Source organism: Lytechinus variegatus, chromosome 4, assembly GCF_018143015.1.
Source record: "Lytechinus variegatus isolate NC3 chromosome 4, Lvar_3.0, whole genome shotgun sequence".
NCBI lineage: Eukaryota > Metazoa > Echinodermata > Echinoidea > Temnopleuroida > Toxopneustidae > Lytechinus > Lytechinus variegatus.
Window position 1 is genome coordinate 12,011,458 of NC_054743.1, and position 19,256 is coordinate 12,030,713.

The 19,256-nt window shown below is 36.5% G+C and overlaps 1 protein-coding gene across 2 annotated transcripts in view; it reads right to left on the reverse strand.

The window, feature by feature from the left end:
- Positions 1-501: 501 nt before the first annotated feature.
- The window catches only part of LOC121413398 (biotin--protein ligase-like), a 32,535-nt gene continuing 13,780 nt past the window's right edge, over positions 502-19,256 (reverse strand). For both annotated transcript variants that reach the window (XM_041606203.1, XM_041606202.1), the window contains 6 exons: positions 10,409-10,680; positions 9,363-9,430; positions 7,971-8,131; positions 4,174-4,288; positions 2,925-3,138; positions 502-2,301 (listed from right to left, as the gene is read on the reverse strand). In XM_041606203.1, coding sequence (XP_041462137.1) covers positions 2,124-2,301; positions 2,925-3,138; positions 4,174-4,288; positions 7,971-8,131; positions 9,363-9,430; positions 10,409-10,680 — 1,008 coding nt within the window. In that variant the 3' untranslated portion in view covers positions 502-2,123. The remainder of the gene's footprint in view (positions 2,302-2,924; positions 3,139-4,173; positions 4,289-7,970; positions 8,132-9,362; positions 9,431-10,408; positions 10,681-19,256) is intronic.

A 19,256-nucleotide genomic window follows, 5' to 3' on the forward strand; every position in this document is an offset into this window, starting at 1 on the left:
TCAGAGACTCTACATGATTTAATCACTAATATGCCAATATATTTCAATTAATCTTGAGTGACTTCACTTCCAAAATCGCCGATTTAATCCACATTCATTCTGGAGACTCGAGTTTTTGTACCACGAAATGGGTCTGCTCTGGTCTTGAAAGCTCAAAAGCGTTGCTTAATCACACTCAGAGCCAATTTGAGAATCACCAATTGCGACAGCGATCATTGCTATAACTTACGTGTTATACGCCCGTACACATGTGCTACAAGCCTACAAACGCTCCTCAAATTGGCAACAAAATAATGAAAATCAATCGATAACTTCAGTTACACTTAACTCTGCAGCGATCTGTGCATGCATGTACGGTACAGTATACAAAATGCGCATCCAACGAGCGTCGGCGCTAGCTAGGGCCCTGCACTGATTTTATTATGAATTCTTTATTAATTTAATGCGCTGCTAAGCTGAGTAAACTTTTAATTTGCACCAATTTTTGTGGATTACTTCAAAATTCTCAGGTAAGCTTTAAAACCGTGACTTGGGCTATATATAGACCCCTTTTTATGACATGTTGATGCGGGTCCATGTCGACATAAAAACATAACTTGCTCTCACAGTGTTTACTACGTGTACACGACCGAAAAACATGCCGTGTACACGTGCATCAAGAATGGTCTTTCAAAACGGGCCTAATGCAAATTATGAGTGTTTTATCGTGATGCAATGCATTTGAGGGTACTTAAGAAAATATGCTTTTGCATGTATTATTGTAAACATCTAAAGATGCCTACATCATCGCAACAATTTCTAAAATGTGCATTATTTTATAAACAAGTGGTGTGCCTCTGACAGTCTCACCTGCATTGCATGATTCAATATAGTCAGCAGAATGAATATGTAGTGAGAAATTTGTTCATATCCATCCAAATTTTCTAGGCTGGCACAGATGAATATGTCACATAGATCTGCTTTCTTTATAACATGGCTGGAAGGTTGCATAGGACAAGGCTTGTATGCCACCGATATTGGCAAAATTGTTTAATAGATTAAAATAAGAATAAACTCCTCAATGCATGTTTGCATTGTTTAATATCTCAGGATACCTCATACCTCTTGAAGATGAGACAAAGCAAAGTAGCCCAACCATCAACAACATCTTACAGTGTGCCGAGTGTGGTGCTGAGGTCTCGTTCAGATCTTCAAAAATTCATCTCAAGATCATTGAGCTGGCAAAAGTGCCATAATAAATAGGACCAAGCCTCTGAACTTGGACTGTTGAGAGTGGGCCTGGCGGATCTCTCCAGCATCATTGGAATAGCACCACTGCCGTAACAGCTTCTGATCAGGTGAGTAGATAAGTCTTGTCCGAGGTTAATTTTATTATGTGATAAAGTGTTCCGAAATCAAAATCCAATGGCTTTTAAAATACTTAAGAGGAAATTGAATACATTTGACTCTGCATAAGTTTACCTTCTATAAATAGAATAACTGCCTAACTCTAAGCATTATTTCAGACCAGATTAGATTTAGGCATAGTTAACTGTAGAAATAAGATCCTTTCTTTTTCCCCCTTGTAATAAGGATACACATTTTTCATTTCATGTATAGTGTAAATTTATTAAAGGATGAAAAAAATCTGATGCTGATTCAATATCGACCATGTAACCAATACTAAAAGGATTCTTCTCTTTTTTTTTACAGGCATGTAATTGATGGAGGCTGCACAGTGCCTAAGGGACAGGGCCCACAAAAAGAAGACTCCTCCATAAAAGTGAGCTTTTCTGAGCTGACCTCAAAAGCTGATTTTGAAATACAAAATTTTAACACCTCAGTGACAATACCACTTGGCCTGAAGTCACATCATTGGCAGAAGTCTTAGATCAAGACATCACTGACAATACGTCTAGACTAAAGAAGTAAGTCTTAGACTAAGGTTTAAACCGATTTATAGCCTAAACTTACATCTCGGACATTATCAAAGTGTATGAAGTACATGCCCAAGTCTGTTTCATCAAGCTTCTTCTCCATGACGGGTTACAAGCTACTGAAAGGCCGTTGTTTGGTCAAGAGCAACTTTGCCATAGCCTTTATCATTGACGACAGGTACTTTGAAACAGGGTCCACAGCCAAGTTCAATGCTTGGATGACTTCATACTGATAAGGTTCTTAAGCATATCAAACGTATTCCCATCTGGTTGGACACTGAGGATAGAGCCGTCCGTCTTCTTGACCTGTAGGAAACCAGAGTTGTCCAGTCCCGTTATCGTTACCTCGTCCCCGTTGGCACTCTCAAGCCTGATCTTGGCATCACTGGGGATAAGATAGAATCAAAGGATAGAGATCAATAATAATCTTAACAAGACAACTTGAGGTAGCTATATCGTGAAAATAGGTCCTGTATTAACACAAAGCTCAATGGCCCATATTCTGAAATCAGGTTAAATTTAGACCATGGTCTAACTCTGTGCTAACATTATGGGAAGCCAAAAGTGTCAATTTTTTTATTTTGTATGTTTCATATATTTACTGTACTCTCTTTCCTGATTCTTTTGATTTGCATATGATTTTACATAATGCTGAATGCGATTAACTGCAATAAAATCAATAGATGTCCAACAATACACACGCCAAAGGCATAGCCGAGGCAACAAGTGTTTCTAATCTTTTCAAAGGCAACAAGAGTAAGTAATATCTCATACCCGAGCAAAATAAAGAGTATTGTACATTATATATGAAGGTGATATGGATCCTTGTATTTTATAACCATCCTCATCTAAAAACCATGACCGGTCGATAAAACAAGTCGTTGATATCACAGTCATTAGCAAAATTACTTATTATCTGAAATAAATGACTAGTAATTTGATATATTTCGTTCAATCAATCAAGATCCTTAACACCATTTGATTACATTTCACTATCATATCCTATACCTGTGTAGCCACCTCCTATAGTAGACTGGTAGGAAAGACTCCACTCCCTTCTCTTGGAAAGCATTGATCATCTTCTCCATCTCAGTAATACTACGAGCTATGACCATCTCCATCGTGACAGGATTAAGACTGGTACGCTTCTCTTCATTGTGTTTGTGGATGAGGTCATTGATGCATGTGGTTGGGACACTGTTAGAGACGTTCACACCAATACCTGAGGAGGACAGCGTAGGAAATACATGAGAGCAACAGGCAATTTTGCCTTCATGAGAGCACAAATAGCACCTAAAATGCATGCTTAAATCCGTCACAAGATCCGTCACAAGCAATATTCAAGATTATTTAGAAATTTAATATTCCAACTGGCAGAATGATATTTGAATTTACTGCATTACCGGTAATTGCTTGTAGCTCCTAAATAGTAGCTCTTAAAATAGAAGAAATAGCCCCCTAAATTCTGCAATCGCCCCAATGTCAAGAAAAAGATAAAAATTGAAATGATTTCCCACCCTACAGGAAGAGTTGGTACAGAAAGTTGGTGTCAATCTAAGGTTTTTCATTAAGCTGTTCAAATTGTTTAATGTACAGACCAATGACGTTTTCTTTCTTTTTTGTTAATCGTAACTCCAACCTCTCTCCTCTTATTCTTTTTAAATACATATGTTATCAGAAATAAGCGATCATAGTACAGGGGGCTGTTGTAGAAAAAGTTGTGTTTAAACGCAAGTCAAAATATCAAGCGCAAGTCCCGAATACGGGTGCTTCATTGGCTGAAAATCAAGTTGCACAAGATTTTTTGAGTTGCGTTGATCGCAATTCTTTCTGCAATAGGTCCCTGAACTTTATATTAGTTGTTGTATTATTACCAAAATGTAATATTTCATGTCCATCATAGTTGTGTTAGAAATCTGCCCCATCCTCAGCGTTTCTTCTCTTCCCCCTCTCTCAGTTTTCCTCCCAGCTCTTCCCCCCCCCCTCTGTGAAACTCCCTTTATTTCTCTCTCTCTCTCTCTTGTTTTCATTTTATTTATTCTGGGGTGTTTCACAAGATTTTAGGTATGAATTCGAGTTGCACTTAAATGCTGATGAGTATATGATATGCATTTTATTGATTAATATGTAGTAGTGCACGTCCTCTTGGCATGATCTGTGGTCATGCCTTTTATAATGCAAGCAACTAGGCCTTTAAGTGCGACACTAAAGTCATACTTAAATCTTTGTGAAACACCCCCTAGTATTATTTCCTTACCTATTATTGCATGGAAGACACCATCAAGGCAGGATGAGTTCACAATGACCCCTCCCAGCTTCTGTTTGTTACCGTAGTAAATATCATTTGGCCACTTCAGACGCAGGTCAAAATCCTAATGAGAAAAAGGAAAGGAAATGCAATTAACAAAACAACACACACAGCTAGCTTTAGGATTATCCCCGGAATTATCTTCATGAAGCAAATATTCATTTCAAGAGTTTTTTTTGCAAAGTTTGAGATTGTTTTCACTTGATATGAACTTTGATGTTTTTCTGTAACATTCACATTCAAAATTTTTAATGTGTTTTTGAATAATGCACAAAACAGATACATAATTTGCTTCTAAAAGTGCCTCAAATTTAATTTGTTGTCACAAATTGACCATGCAGGACAACTGATCAATAATGCTCATTTTCTTTAACCCTATCTAGGCCAGGGTATTTTGTGAGATCATATGGCCTCCTAGACCCCCAGCCCCCTTCAGATCTCACCAAAAAATGACATTCAGGTTGTCTGGGATATAATCTACAATATTGATTTATTTCATGCGAATTGCTTTTAATTTTTATGAGTAATTAGTATGCAAACTCATACTTTTTCCTCTAACTCCATAATTAAAGTTCCAAATGTTCTAATTTTTTGTGTAAAAACTCTTTGTGGTGTTTTCACAATTGTACGTGAAAAAATTGCAATAACAGATCAATTTCCTATGTATTATATTGAGTTTTGCAATTTCTTATTTCCATGTTTTTTTTTACCTTTTGTTTTTCATTATTTTTTCGATGAATTTTGTCAGGGACTCTTTTCAGATCATACATTTATGATTTTTGGTTGAAGCACAATTTGCATTGACTTCGTATGCAAAATCATGTTTCTAAAGCAATTTTTGGTCTGACATACGCTTACAAAATCTTGCATGATTTTGAAAACTGCTTAAACAGTGTACCTTGGTCACATTTGCTCTACGGCGGCCGTAAGGCGAGTCGAAAACAGCTGTTTTATTCATTTTATACAAACCACCTATAGCTCGTACATTAAATGTTAAAACGGCTGTTTCCGACTTTCCAACTAGAGCAAATGTGACCAAGTAATTACACAGCATCGCAAATTTTGTCTCAAAAGATGCGCAAGACTTAAAGTAAAAGTCAGTGAACGGTGCGGTAAAAAGAAAATCGTGCACTCCCACGCAGTGAAAATATTGCGTGAATTGTTGAGGGGCCCCCACCAGCCTTGATAGGGTTAAAGCCATTATCTACCTAAATTTGAATATACTTGTAACACATAAGGTCAAAATGAATGTTGACATCAAGAATTCAAGAAAAGTTTTTGTTTTCATTTTAAAACGACACTTGCACTGCTTATTCAAAAAGTTAATTAAATAAATTGATGGCATTTATCAAAGAATAGCACAACTGTACTGCACTAGAAAAAAAATCAACTTTTCAGTTTGGAGATGTGTGTTTATACATGGTGTACAGGCCTGTATATGAAGTGCATGTAGTAAAGGTCATCGTCATTAGATTTTGTGTTCTGAATCTAAGTGGAGATATTTTGATAGCTTATACAGATGCAAATCACAACTCCAGATATTCAATTAATTAACAACAATGAGACACTTCAAATGCTACATCAGTTACTGTCTGGCTGTTTAGTGTGATTGGAGATGGGTAACAGGTGCAGAGGAGGTTAAAGGTCCTAGTCAGCTTTTGATATACAAAAAATTAAAGGTGAATGAAACCTTTGGAACAAGATAGCTTGTGTGAAAATAGAAAAATCAAAGAAACAGATCAACTAAAATTTGAGAAAAATCATTATGAGCATTTGAATATTGCGATCACTAATGCTATGGATATACTCACATTGGCAATGCGACAAATATGTGTGATGTCACTTGTGAACAACTCTCCTCATTACTTTAGTATATATTTCACTTAAACAGCCTCTTTCATCACATCTATCAATAGATCATACAGTATGTTTGGGAGGGTATTTTACAGTCCATCAAAGGGAAAGTTGTTCACATGTGACATCACACATCCTTATCACATTGCCAATGGGAGGATCTCCATAGCATTAGTGGTTGATTGCAATATACAAATGCTCGTAACTTTCTCATTATTATGTTAAGCATTACAAACATTCCTTAATCAGTCCGGCATGGGTATTCAAATTCTTTCTAATACCCGTCTTTATTTCTTTTACTGTATCTTGCCTGGCGTTACATACTTTTTAGAATGTTTGTCAATGTGTTTTATTTGAATTTTAATAATGTGCAATTTTATATATCAAATGTGCAATATTCTCTCAACGGTTTTTCCATGAGGGCTCGCATGCCTCTGGGCAATAGTACTGAATTTTACTTTTGCGAGCCCTGGCCCACGGAAAAACCGTTTTCTTACTCTTTTCTTTTTCATTTCTACTTTATCTATATTTAATTATTCAATTTCAAATTGTATTTATGTAATTGCATTGTACAATTTTTGTATGTTTTTATGGCCAAATAAATAATAATAATAATAATAATAATTATTTGCCAAATTTTTCTCAAACTTTCTTTGTTCTTATTCTTTGATTTTTTTTTGGTTCGACAGAAGCTTACTTGTTCCAAAGATTCCATTCCCCTTTAAGTATCAAAATGTCAATGGAAGCAAGATTTCATAGTTTATTACAATGAGAATTTTCCATGACACCTTTCTTTGCATTTTGAGGAATACATCCCTGAGCCTATGTGTATAAGCTTTTCCTTCACTCATGTGGGTCAACCTTGTGGAATTTATAGTTTAATAACCAAGATATCAGTGACCACCTTCAATCAAGGACAACCTAGAGACATAACTAAGAGTTGTTTCGTTGTTTAAATTTTGAATCAGTAATTTATTTTTGCTGCTGTCGATGTTGTTGTAAATATCTCTTGAAGCACCTTGAGCATCCAATAAAGATGAAACGTGTGGCATATAAATCTAATGTTCTGTGTTATTACTATTAGTAGTAGAAGTTAATTGGATTTTAACCTTGTGGAAAATTACATCTGTTTCGTACTCACTTATTCTCTTATTTGATTTTGTGTCATTCATGCATTAGTAAATAAATTATTTAGGGGGCAGTAGGAACCGGGGGGATGGGGCAGTCAAATATAAATTGCTGTACACACACATGACCCAAAAAACACGTTTAAAGGGGTGTTTTTTCAGTTTTGGATGTGGTCTGCATGTGGACTCGTTAACGGTAACAAAAGCACCAATTTTCAAGAAAAAGGATGGTTTTGAGAGACTGGTCGACGGTCAAACATGGGGTCAAACATATTTCGGGTATGTTTTTTTCCCAAAACCCTCTTTTTTAAAGACTAGCCAAACGTGTTTAGGGTATGTTGTTTTCCCAAAACTTTTTCTCCGAGGTCATATTTTGGCGAAAACTTGTTTTGGGGCCAAAATGTGTCAATAAAGCCAGCGATAAACTTGTTAAGGGGCTGTTTGGAAATTCCTTGGTCACGCGTGTATTTGACTGGGCCTCCCTGGAGTAGGGATGGATGGAGACAGGTTGCTATTCAGATTGGGTCGGAGTGAGCATGCCCCTTTACTTACCTCATGACCTTGAGGTGACCTTGTAGCCTTGACTATCACTGCCCCTCATGCAATGTGATGAAGGAATGAAAGTCCATTTGTTAGGTTGAGTATTTAATGGGATAAGAACATGGACTGATAACATGGTATATTCGGAAAGGGGTATAGAATAGGATGGGGGGGGGGATAAGATGTATAGTAGGGGCGGTTGGGGGGTAAGATCCCGCTACTTACCTCATAACCTTTGAGTGACCTGACGGCTTCTACTACTGCTGCCGATGCGATGTGCTGAAGGAATGGAAGTTTATCTGCCAGGTGTGTCTTCAACGGGATGCGAACGTGAAGAGAGAACATAGCACAGCCTATGGGAGCTAACCACCGGTTACCACCACGCCCTATTGGAGTTGCAGAAATACAATATTTACAATTTATAAGAAAAAAAATGCCCCCCAAATGCCTTGGATGGAATTCTTGTAGCATTGACTCAGCTTATACCCTAAATTGAATTAGAACACACCTGTATCTAGTGCCAGTCAACTCCTTTACTAAATACAAATAATTCAAATTCTCTTATGAGAAATTGTCTATATAATACATTTTTTTTTCTTCAATAAAATGAAGAGAAAAAGCGATATGGGTATATCAGTTTCAAATCACCCACTGCTTTTAGGATGGCAAGTGGTCTTACACCAAGTCGTATTGTTTTTCACTTTTCAATTCATATTATTTTCTTCTCTTTTTAATCCAAATGAAAACAACAGGAACATTATAAGAAGCATTATTTCAGTATACCTAACAGAGATGTTATTGGACTATCACAAATAGACATGGCTTTTGGTATGGTGTGCATGCTCTTTGAGTTTTTAATCATCATTTGATGCAGAAATTTGAATATAACTATTGCAAGAACGTTACTGTAAACGCTGTTATTTTCGCAGGATTAATTTTTCACGCTTGGCGGCTTCAAAACATATTCGCGGTTCTTGAATTCGCGATGCACACTTCATAATCACTTCCTTCTTCCCCATCTGTGAATAGTTTTAATTAACATTTCAGCAATGAAAATTGTATTTTCTGATCACAATTTCAGCTCTAAAGTAGTGTAATTCAGCATTGTTTTGATGCAATTGTTTTCTTTGCAAGGCGGACATGGGGGAAGGCAAAACGAAGGCGCTGCTGGCCTGGTATGGACGGCCGAGGACCGGGGGGATATGGCTATTCAAAGTGCATGGGATCAATAAACAAACCTGGGCGATCGGCAAGACGTCATCTTAAAAACTAAACAGATCTAAACACTCACCAATCAAACAGCAAAAGAAACTTACCGGTATATTTCAAGCAAAATCATAATTCAATACCAATCTGCGACTGTAAAAAAAAAATGATCACATTGGAACAATTATCGGGATGCATATGATTTTGGAGCTCAAGCTTGCTTGCTTGAATGTCGCCCTCTATAGGTCAAATTATGCAGTCTCCTTGCCAAAATGATATACGCAATTGAACCATGGTTCAAAACTTGCATTAAAATAGATGCTCATAAATTCGCGCTCGTCGATTTTGCCGCGAAATTTCCACACCGCAAAAATTTCCACTTTTACAGTATATGAGCTTGAATACATTTACCTTTCCCACCAGTCATTCTCGTTGCTATGCATACACATCCAATGTTGTCTGGAACTTTGAACATGAATCTGAAAGGAAACATGTACGATAAACGTTATTAAAATGTGTAATTTTTACCAATTAGTTCACAAAGATGGCAAACTTTGTACTTATTTCAAAACTGGGAAATTAACCTCGCATGGAAGCCAATCATGTGCAAACTCAATACACATGTTTCAGAAACCCGATTTTGCCCAATAAATAGCATGTATTATATCCTACATGTACATGAATTAAATCCTGTATGCCTATTGGTTTAAATAGCATCATGTGACCAAACATATTCTCACTATTTTGCGATGTCGAAAATGAAACGCCCCCCCCCCCCCCCCGAAGAAAATGTGCTATTCCGTGACGTCAATGATGGAATAGTTGACTATTCAATCATTGACGTCACAGATCATGCAATTTCTCGGGCGCACCGGTCAGCGAGTTCTGTGAAGGGATGGCGCAGGCACAAATCTGCGTTCCGCTAAGTGCGTGGTTTCGGGAAAAGTAGATAAGTCTGTGCAGCGCGTTAAGAAAAGATGATCTACGTGTACAAGAGTACACGTAGATAGATTATTGTTTTATATGCCTTATTAAATGTAGGATATAACACAAATATACCAGGCCTTTATTTCGAAAGTATAGAGGGAATTATTTATCCTTGGTTGTACTGGCAAAATTACTATTTTTCCCTCGGGGCGAATGCCAGTCCAACCCCTGAAAATAATTCCCGCTACACTTACTCAAAGCCTGGTATATTTGTATAATTATTGAATGCAATGGTAGTACTATTCATGACTTCCAAGCGCATTAATTGTAAAAATGTGAAATAGAAATTGCTTTGGCAGTTTCAATTTTTCAATAAAAGACAATAAAATATAATGAAATTCCAAAGTTAAGACACAAGCAGACTTACAACTTAATAATTTAACCTCACAGCACTCAAAATACTCCCGATTTAATCCTACTGGACTCAATATGATGTACAAAAAAGATGATCATGAAGTTAGTGATCTTACCCATCAAACACATCCATCGTTGTTGGCAACACCTCTGCGTACAGGACCACATTACCCAGAATCCTCGTCTGGAGATTGTTACGATAGACATCAAAGTTGAAGAGCGACCCCATGGGTAAGCTCTTGCGCCCTATGACGACCGGTAGGAGGGACGGGCTGACGTGTTTGATACCAGATGGATCGTAGATAAAATGAAGAGAGACGGGCGTGCCTCGTAGGATGGGTGACGCATCTTTCTGGCTTGTTATTGATTTGAGGAAACGTTCATTTGCCTGGAGGAAGGAGCAAGGAGAAAATTAAATAGATTCAAAGTGAGGTACCATGTTTAACGGTTTTGATTGCCATATTACAGCAGTGAATTATAAGCATCTCAGAGCTTAACTTTTTTAAGAACAATGCTATATAATAAAGATTTATGAATCTTATTTTCTCTGTCTGATTTTGTATATGACTCTCACACAATCGCTTCTCATGACATCCTTAGTAATCCTGAACCTATTCCCATAGGTAAATCATGACACAGATCTCTGACTAATCTTCTGGCTCTTTCACTCCCACATGTATGTTAGAGGTAATTTACTTTATATATATAATAAAACATGGGGCTAAAATATGCATCTCATCATAACTCTAGCTGGAATAGTAAGAATCCAACCCATTATACTTTCATTACCCATCAATACATGCATACACTCTCACTCTTTCTTGCAGTACAGATACATGTATGTCTGTATCCCTCCTCCCACTCCTTCTCCCACTCCATCCCATATGTACAAGTCACATTGCAGTGCATACCCGCTCCCTCATCCTACAGACAAGCCTGCAGCCTTGCTCAACAGATACCAGTACATAATTGATAGTGACAATCTGGTGATCTTTCTTCCCATCTGTTCTCTCAAATGAACACAACTTTGATCCAGTGACACAGCCCTCGAGCGAGCGGCAGAGTTATAGATGAACCAAGTCAAAAGAGCTGAGCTCTCAAAGGTGAGGAAACAACAAACATGCCCCTAAGCAGAGACTATGGTATAGAATCAATCTAATCCCATTTTGATCAATTCTGTCACCGTTAAAAGAAAGCATCTTGATTATTTGCAGGAAACAAACTTGACAATAATAACCTCAAGAAAGATTATAATCATGTACATGTAAGACTCAAATATAAGTACAAATATAAAGTTGCTTTCTCTATGCCTCTATTGCAGAAAATGGATGAGGAGACTCAAACCATGAATTCAGATGCTTCCTACCATTATATTTTATTTTTGCATAGAATTGCTTTTATCAATTCATTTTTGTAATTTCAATATATTTAAATACCTTTTAAACTGCTATTGTTATCATTTTCATAGACATTATCATCACTATCCTCATCAATTTGATCAATTAATCAAATCCCATCATAATAACTACACTAAATACATGTAACAAAACAACTATCAAGCTTCATACAGCTAATCATACCAAATATATAAAGGAATCAGAGATGCTCAGAATGACTTAAATAGAAAGCTCTATTATCTGTAGTCAAGGCTCGACATTAGCGGTGGCCCGGTGGCCCGGGGCCACCAAAAATTCATCTCGGGCAACCATTATTGAAAAATGTTAAGTTTTGGTGGCCCGAATCGGGCAACCAATAATTTTCAAAGTAGCGCAATTTTTCTCCCGATTTTGCATGTATTTATCAACTTTCTACAGTTCAAATTGCAAGCCAATTCGTCATGCGCCTTTTTTGTTAATCTACACACAAATACACACACACAAAGATTGCATAGTCATGACAGTATGTAGGCCTAACGCTAGCATACAGTAACTATTATTCAGCCGGCCGTGCCGGCTGTCTGGCTGAGCTTTGCATGCATGAAACCACTGCAGCTAGCTGTGCGCGAGCAGACTATTCACTTCAAACTCAGGGAGCTGCGATACGAAATGTTACTGCTAAGAAATCTTCCCCAGAACTCTGAAAATCTACGTCAAAGTCACATTTTACACCAATGAAATGCCCTTCTACAGTCCGTATTACTGAAACCTGATTATCTGCAAGCATTAAAAGGAGGAATTATGACCTCTCTTTTGACTCAAAAAGACCGATTTCCAAATGCATTAATACACATAAAACACATAGGTGAGTACTTCACAGTCCCGTATGTGCATTTGTATGTATGTTGATATTTGGTTTATTTCGAAGCTGTGTCTCTTCTAGCCAAAAATAAATAGGCAGCTTCTTTCTTTCTTGTTTACAAATGACTTCTTAAACCACTCTTAAGGAAGTTAATACTTTGGGAAGGCATTTCATTGATATGAAATGTGAATTTTTCCATCATTTTGTCAAATATAGGGAAGGAATTTTCTCACTGTTTTTTCCAGATAATTTTTGCCGTTTTCTCATTTTTTTTCTTTCATTTTTTTTACAGTGATTAAACCATTTATACCCCTTCCCATTGAATATGCCTGATTAAAGAACATGTTTCTACTGAATAATAATCATAATTTTCCCCATTTTTGGATAATTTTGTCTTATTAATTTTTTTCTTACATTTTTTTTTTGTTTTTTCTCAATTTTTTTTTCCTGTTCTTTGTTTTTTCTTTCTTCATTTTTCTTTTGTTTTATTTCACTTATTCATTTTTTTACAATATTTGATTTCTTTTTTCAGTCACAATACTATTCTAAAAATGATTTTTGTTTATTTCCCCCTTTTACACATTGTTCTAATTCTGCAGCATATTTTTCTGTGATTTTCTCCTGCTATACCGGTACTATGCTGGAAAAGAGAAAATAAACTGGATTTGGGGCCTGCATAATCTAGGTTTTATGATCAAAAAGAAAGAAAGGAAAAATAATTGTTTTGTAAATCTATCTGAGTTTGCTATATGCACTATTTCATTATCTACTTTACCATTATGAGTGTGTGTAGATACGGAGATTAAAAGTCCACAACCTGGGAACAATACAATTCTTTTATTCTCTTTCAATCATTTCATATTTACAATGATAGAACAATTTATGTATTACCACAAAATAAGCAAAGTAAAATAACAGCAAGCACGATTTACATACAAGATGTACAAAGAATAGTGGTACGTGTTACTGACTGCAGAATATTTCAATTTGTTTTATTAATTTTAAATTGTTTTTCTTTATATTTTTCGGGCCACCAAACTTTACTAATGGGCCACCAAAAAAAATTATTTGAAGGTTTTGGTGGCCCGAACGGGCCACCACCAAAAAAAGTTAATGTGGAGCCTTGCAATAGTGTTTATATCTTCCTTTTCAAATCACAGAAAAAAATGGTGAATATAAATAATGACTTTTAAAAAAGTCTATTTTGACAATGTCTCAAACATTGAGTAGCACAGGAGGCTACTAATACCCCTTTCATAAACCCAATTACTATGAATTAGGCGGCTAATAGCAGCATAATTTGGTCGTAAAATTGGAGGAGGACAAGAGTTATCCACATTACTCTGATGCTGCTATTATCCGCATAATAGCGGCATCGGGATAAGATTTTGAGTTTATGAACGCATTTCCAAATAATGCGGATAATTGCCATGGTGCGGTCACAAGGTCACCCTTTTCCAACACAACCGCATCGGAGGGGGCGTGTCCAGTTGTCATGGCGATTATCCGCCTTTTTCAGGACGGGCGCTCGTAAAAATAATGCGGCTTATTTTCGGAGTTTATGAACGCAATTTTTATTGAATTATCCGCATTACTCTTTACGCGGCTAATTGGAGGATAGGTTTATGAAAAGGGTATGACTTGTACTCTGTAGGCAAATTAATATTTCAAAACTAAGCATAAATTATATAATTTCATCATACAAAATTCAAAGAGAAAAAAAATACATTCTACAACCCATGTAATACTTATTATTAATGACACAAATACGTCATCTGAATCTCATTTTGTTTTCAGTTACAGAATGTTATCTCAGATTGTCAATGCCAACTACCCATGTCACCTAAACAACCCTTCAAGACAATGTACGCCAGCCATTAATAGCAACATGTCATTGCTGTTGGACACCCTACTGATACGGAGCACGCAAGTCCCCTGGGCTGGAAGGAAGGATGACATTTGTATTCCACCTGTCTAGGGGCACCCAGAGAGTACTCAGAGAGCAGACTGAGATTGGTCTCTATCAGCCAATGTTTTTTCCATGTTAAGGTTGTTGCCCAATTCGCTCTCAAAGAAAACATTTTAGTTTCTATAGAATTGACTCGGTTAGCTCAAGCGGAAGGCGGGGGGGAGGGGGGGGGGGTCGTGGATTTCAGTGATTTTGCTGGAGTATGACTTTTTGAATCTCAGCATCTCATGAGCACCTTAAGCCATTATTCTGTCTCCAAAAGGAAGTTCACCCTGATGAGAAGTTGTTTTTTTTTTTATAAAAGCAGTCAAATTTAAATGAAAAGTATCGGTGAATGTTTGACAGAAGTTCATCAAAGGATATGAAAGTTTTCAAGTGTTTGAATTTGCAAGGAGCTGCACCATAAGTCGTGTAATATAAATTCAATATGGTTCACAATGATTAAAAATATTTCCTCACAGTAGTATGAAGTGATGAATCTGATGCTTAACTGAATTACTAGGTGAAACCAATAGACATTTTCTGAGAAATGTTACTTCACAGAATCAAAATTAGAAATTTACAGCTCTTTGATTGATTTTCTACCAAACCTTCACTAATATATTTTTTCTGTTTATTTTTTTTACATAAAATTTTCATATCCGGATGAACTTCCCCGAAACTGCATCATCACTTCCAACAATCTCATGAAACCTTATTCTTGTAGCTCAAAAGCTGCAAGATAATGAGTTAACTCAGGCTAGTGACAACAGACCCAATGACTAGGGAATAGTGAAGAGGCATCGTCTAGTGAACAGAGGTCAAATTCAATCAATTTAATTTGCATTGATTCATTGCCTGAGCATGGCGCCTCTGACCATGGCATTGTATCTACTGCATATCTCAATAACACCTTAACACCTTCGTGTGTAGGAGTACAAGGATTAGGGGGCATGCTTGAATGAAACTCGAAACCACATTTATGTATGCATGAATTCATTTCATCCAGGGCACACTCTACATGCATGTCTTTCCCGAATTCAAATTCTGACTTGGAGGGAAGATTTAAACAAATATCCTCAATCCCCTTTCAGTACTTTTTTTCCAGGAAAAAATGCATTTAATTTCCACTAGGTTATCCTGTTTGATCGGCTCACCCACTTCACCCACTTATCTTCAATAGTAAAAATGGAAAAAGACCCTTTTACTTCTACATTTGATTTTCAGACTAGTTAAAGTGGAACTAAAACTTTTTCCCTCATCCCAAGACAATGGTAACAGTTTCTACATGTATGGGCTCACAAGACATATACTTTGCTTCTACACCTTTTTCTGCATTGTCTGCATGTATCAAGCTTTCTTATCAGAAAGTTTTGCAAACTCCTCTCTACAACCCCCCGCCCCCATCCCCTCCCCTCCCAACCTCCCCAGTTTAATTCACAAATCTTCATTTGTGTTTTCACCTTTCAGAGTGTTTTTCTACTCTGAAAATAATGAAAATTTATATGCCTTCGTTAATCCTTTCACATCACAGGCTATTATTCAATATAATTAGTTTATTTTTGTGCTGGTATCTCCTAACGGAACCTCAGTGGGCCAAATGTGATGACAACCTAGCAAGCATATTCACAAATGAGTGATATCATCACATCAATTCAAAGGATATGGATGCATCTTCTAAAAGCTTCTTAAATTTTCCATTTCCCATTTCCAAGCTTAACTGGCCCTGAAGGTACCCACCGCCATCACCCAAAATACTGAAGAGTTGATGGCACATTTTGAATTATTTAAAAGCTTTTAATGTTAGGATGCTTTGAATAAGAACTGACATTGCAATATATTAGTCTAAATATCACTTCATGTACATGTATATGGAAGAAAATGCATGAAGTGGTATGTTAGGATGTGACCTGTTTTTTTCTTTTATTAAACTTATCGACTTCTGATTGATTAATTTCTTATTATTTCTTTCTATCTCTCTTCAACTTTCTGTTTATCTCCCCCTCTCCCATCTCTCTAGCTTTATCCCCACTGACCTGGCCATGGAGGACTATCTATTGTTATTGGAGATGCTACGACAATACTCAGCACCCCACCTACACCCCAGTAACAATAGAGTAATCCTCCATGGACAGGCCCCGATCCCCCCACCTTATTACATGTACCTCTCTATCCACTCTCTACCCCTTCCATCCCCTGGTTAATATCCAATTCATCTAATGCCATTTCGTCCTATTGCCAACTTGTCTACTACCATTTGGTCTATCATCAGTTTGTCTACTCACCACGTGGTCTATTTTCATTTAGTCTAATGCCAATCCGTCTAATAGCCAGTTGGTCCAAAAGCCATTTAGTCCATATACCATTTGGTCTAATTAAACTAGTGTGTTTAAATTGCGCAAAATGAATGAAAAGAAAATGGGTATTAGACCAACTGGTTTATATTAGATGAAGTGGTACGTTACAAAATGGTGATTAGATAAAATGATTATTGAACCAAATGGTTGTTAGACAAAATGTTGATGGACAGAATGGCATTAGACTAAATGAAGGTAGACCATGATTGTGGTGAGTGTATGAGTTGGCAGGTGGACGAATTGGCAATTTACCCCTTCCCTCACTCATTCTCAACCAATTTCTCTCTCTTCATTTTCACAACCTGATGTTTTTTTAATTATTCATTCTACATTCAATGCCATATTTTCTTCCTCAATTTCAATGTCATACATCTAAAAACATTTAATAAAACATGAAGTACACAGAGACATGATTTAAGTTCAAGGTGATAAATCTCTTAATTTCCCTGTAATATAACATGTAACTCTGAGCCACTAAGTGGTTTCAAACCGCCTCGATCATAAGAATCCGAGTTAAATTACAAGAACTTTTTTTAGGCTAAAAAATACCCATTATTTTATATTCCTGCATTCACACAGCCCCGAAACATTCCCTTCGGAATAAGTTCCTGAAGTTATGAGCATGCGTAGTATGGTCTGATAAGCAGGCAAGGTGCGAGATTCAAAATCACTAGCTCAGCAGCCACCCACGGCGCCCACGCCCAACTACACGCCAGGCTAAAAGTTCCTGTAAATTGCTTTCACATTGCTAAAATACCCGAGACCTTGGAAAAATCCCAGCGAAAGTTCTTGTAATTTTGACAAGTACCTACTATTAAGTGGGTATTTTCTTTCAGGGTGATTACTCTTAATATGCTTTCACATTCAAATGCCAATATTACCTGGTATTTTCTGATCAGGGTAATTTTCCCAATCAGAAAATACCTGGAACTGACGAGGCGGTCTGAAACCACCCACTGCTATTCAGATTTCATCAGAAAAGAGATTTTCCTCAGGGTATTTCACCTCTCCTAAATGTATGTCGTCCTATTAATTACTACTTGTCTGGGCAAAACAGGACAATCCTGGAGTAAAAGCTAACCTACTTCAATTGAACTTTCATTATTCCTTGAAGGTAACATGTGGGCACAAGTTTTAGGAGAAAACAGCTTAGCAAATTTATGACATGCCAAGTTCCAGGAATCTAATATTTATCATCAGCTTGTGAATAATAGATTAGGATCAAGAAGATCATTTGGAATTCACAGCAACTTTAATTTGTTGAAGACTGGGTTCGCATATATATATATGCAAGCTTGGGTCTCTGGAACATGCATGTTGTTAGAGCATAATCAACTACAATCGCAACAGTTTAACCATTAATAAACGGGGGGGGGGGGGTCAATTTGACCCCCCCCTCGACAAATTTAATTTTTTGAATTTTTTAACTGTGCCGGTTGCTGACTTTTTACTTTCAAGTCTTGCCCATCTTTTGAGACCAAATTTGCAATGCCCAGGTACGCGGTTCCGAAATTACGCAGCATTTTGTAAGTGCATGTCAGACCCGAAATTGCTCAAAAACCCGACTCTTTGTACAAAGTCAATGCAAATTGTGTTTTTCAACAATAAAAATAAATAAATGTATGATTATTTTTACTTTTGTTGGTTTAAATGGATTTATTTTATACTACATATAATCGCAAAAGGGTCCCTGAAAAAGTGCATCGGAAAAACAATAAAAAAAACAAAGGTTCGAAAAAACAAAGAAATACATAAGAATTTAAAAAACAATAAAATACATAAGAAATTAATTATATTTTTGCAATTTTTTGTAGTATTTGTTAGAAATGTAATTATTGATACTCCCACTAAAAAATAGCATTCTAATAGCTATATAAATTATATATATATATATATTATATTAAAAGCAAACATACACAAAAGAACAAATTTCATAAGCTTATTTGCATAATTAATAAAAAATATAAACAATTGATTTTTTTTGAAAATTTTATTACACAGTCTTGTATTTTACATTCGGCTATACACGCATTCAAATTTTCATGACGGTCGCGCAATCAGCGGCCAAGATATGAGGGGGGGGTCAAATTGAACCCTCCCCCCGTACATTCTTGTCCGAAATAGCCCAGTTTGACTAGTTCAAAGTGGCCGTTTTTCAAAACAAAGATCAGTGTGCCTTAAAATTTATATTTTATCAAACAACATATCTCACTCATGGCTACAGGCTATAAAGTGCAAGTCCTTGTAACGCATTATCATAGAGTTTTTAAGCATGGTTTTTATTAAGTAAAATTTAATTCTCTGAAAGAACAATCTGCATGCATTAGGGGAGACCAGGGGTAGTGGGAACATGGGGTAAGTAGAAACATTGTAATTTTCTTTGACGCCTGTAAAATAAATTTATTGCAATAATAATTCAAC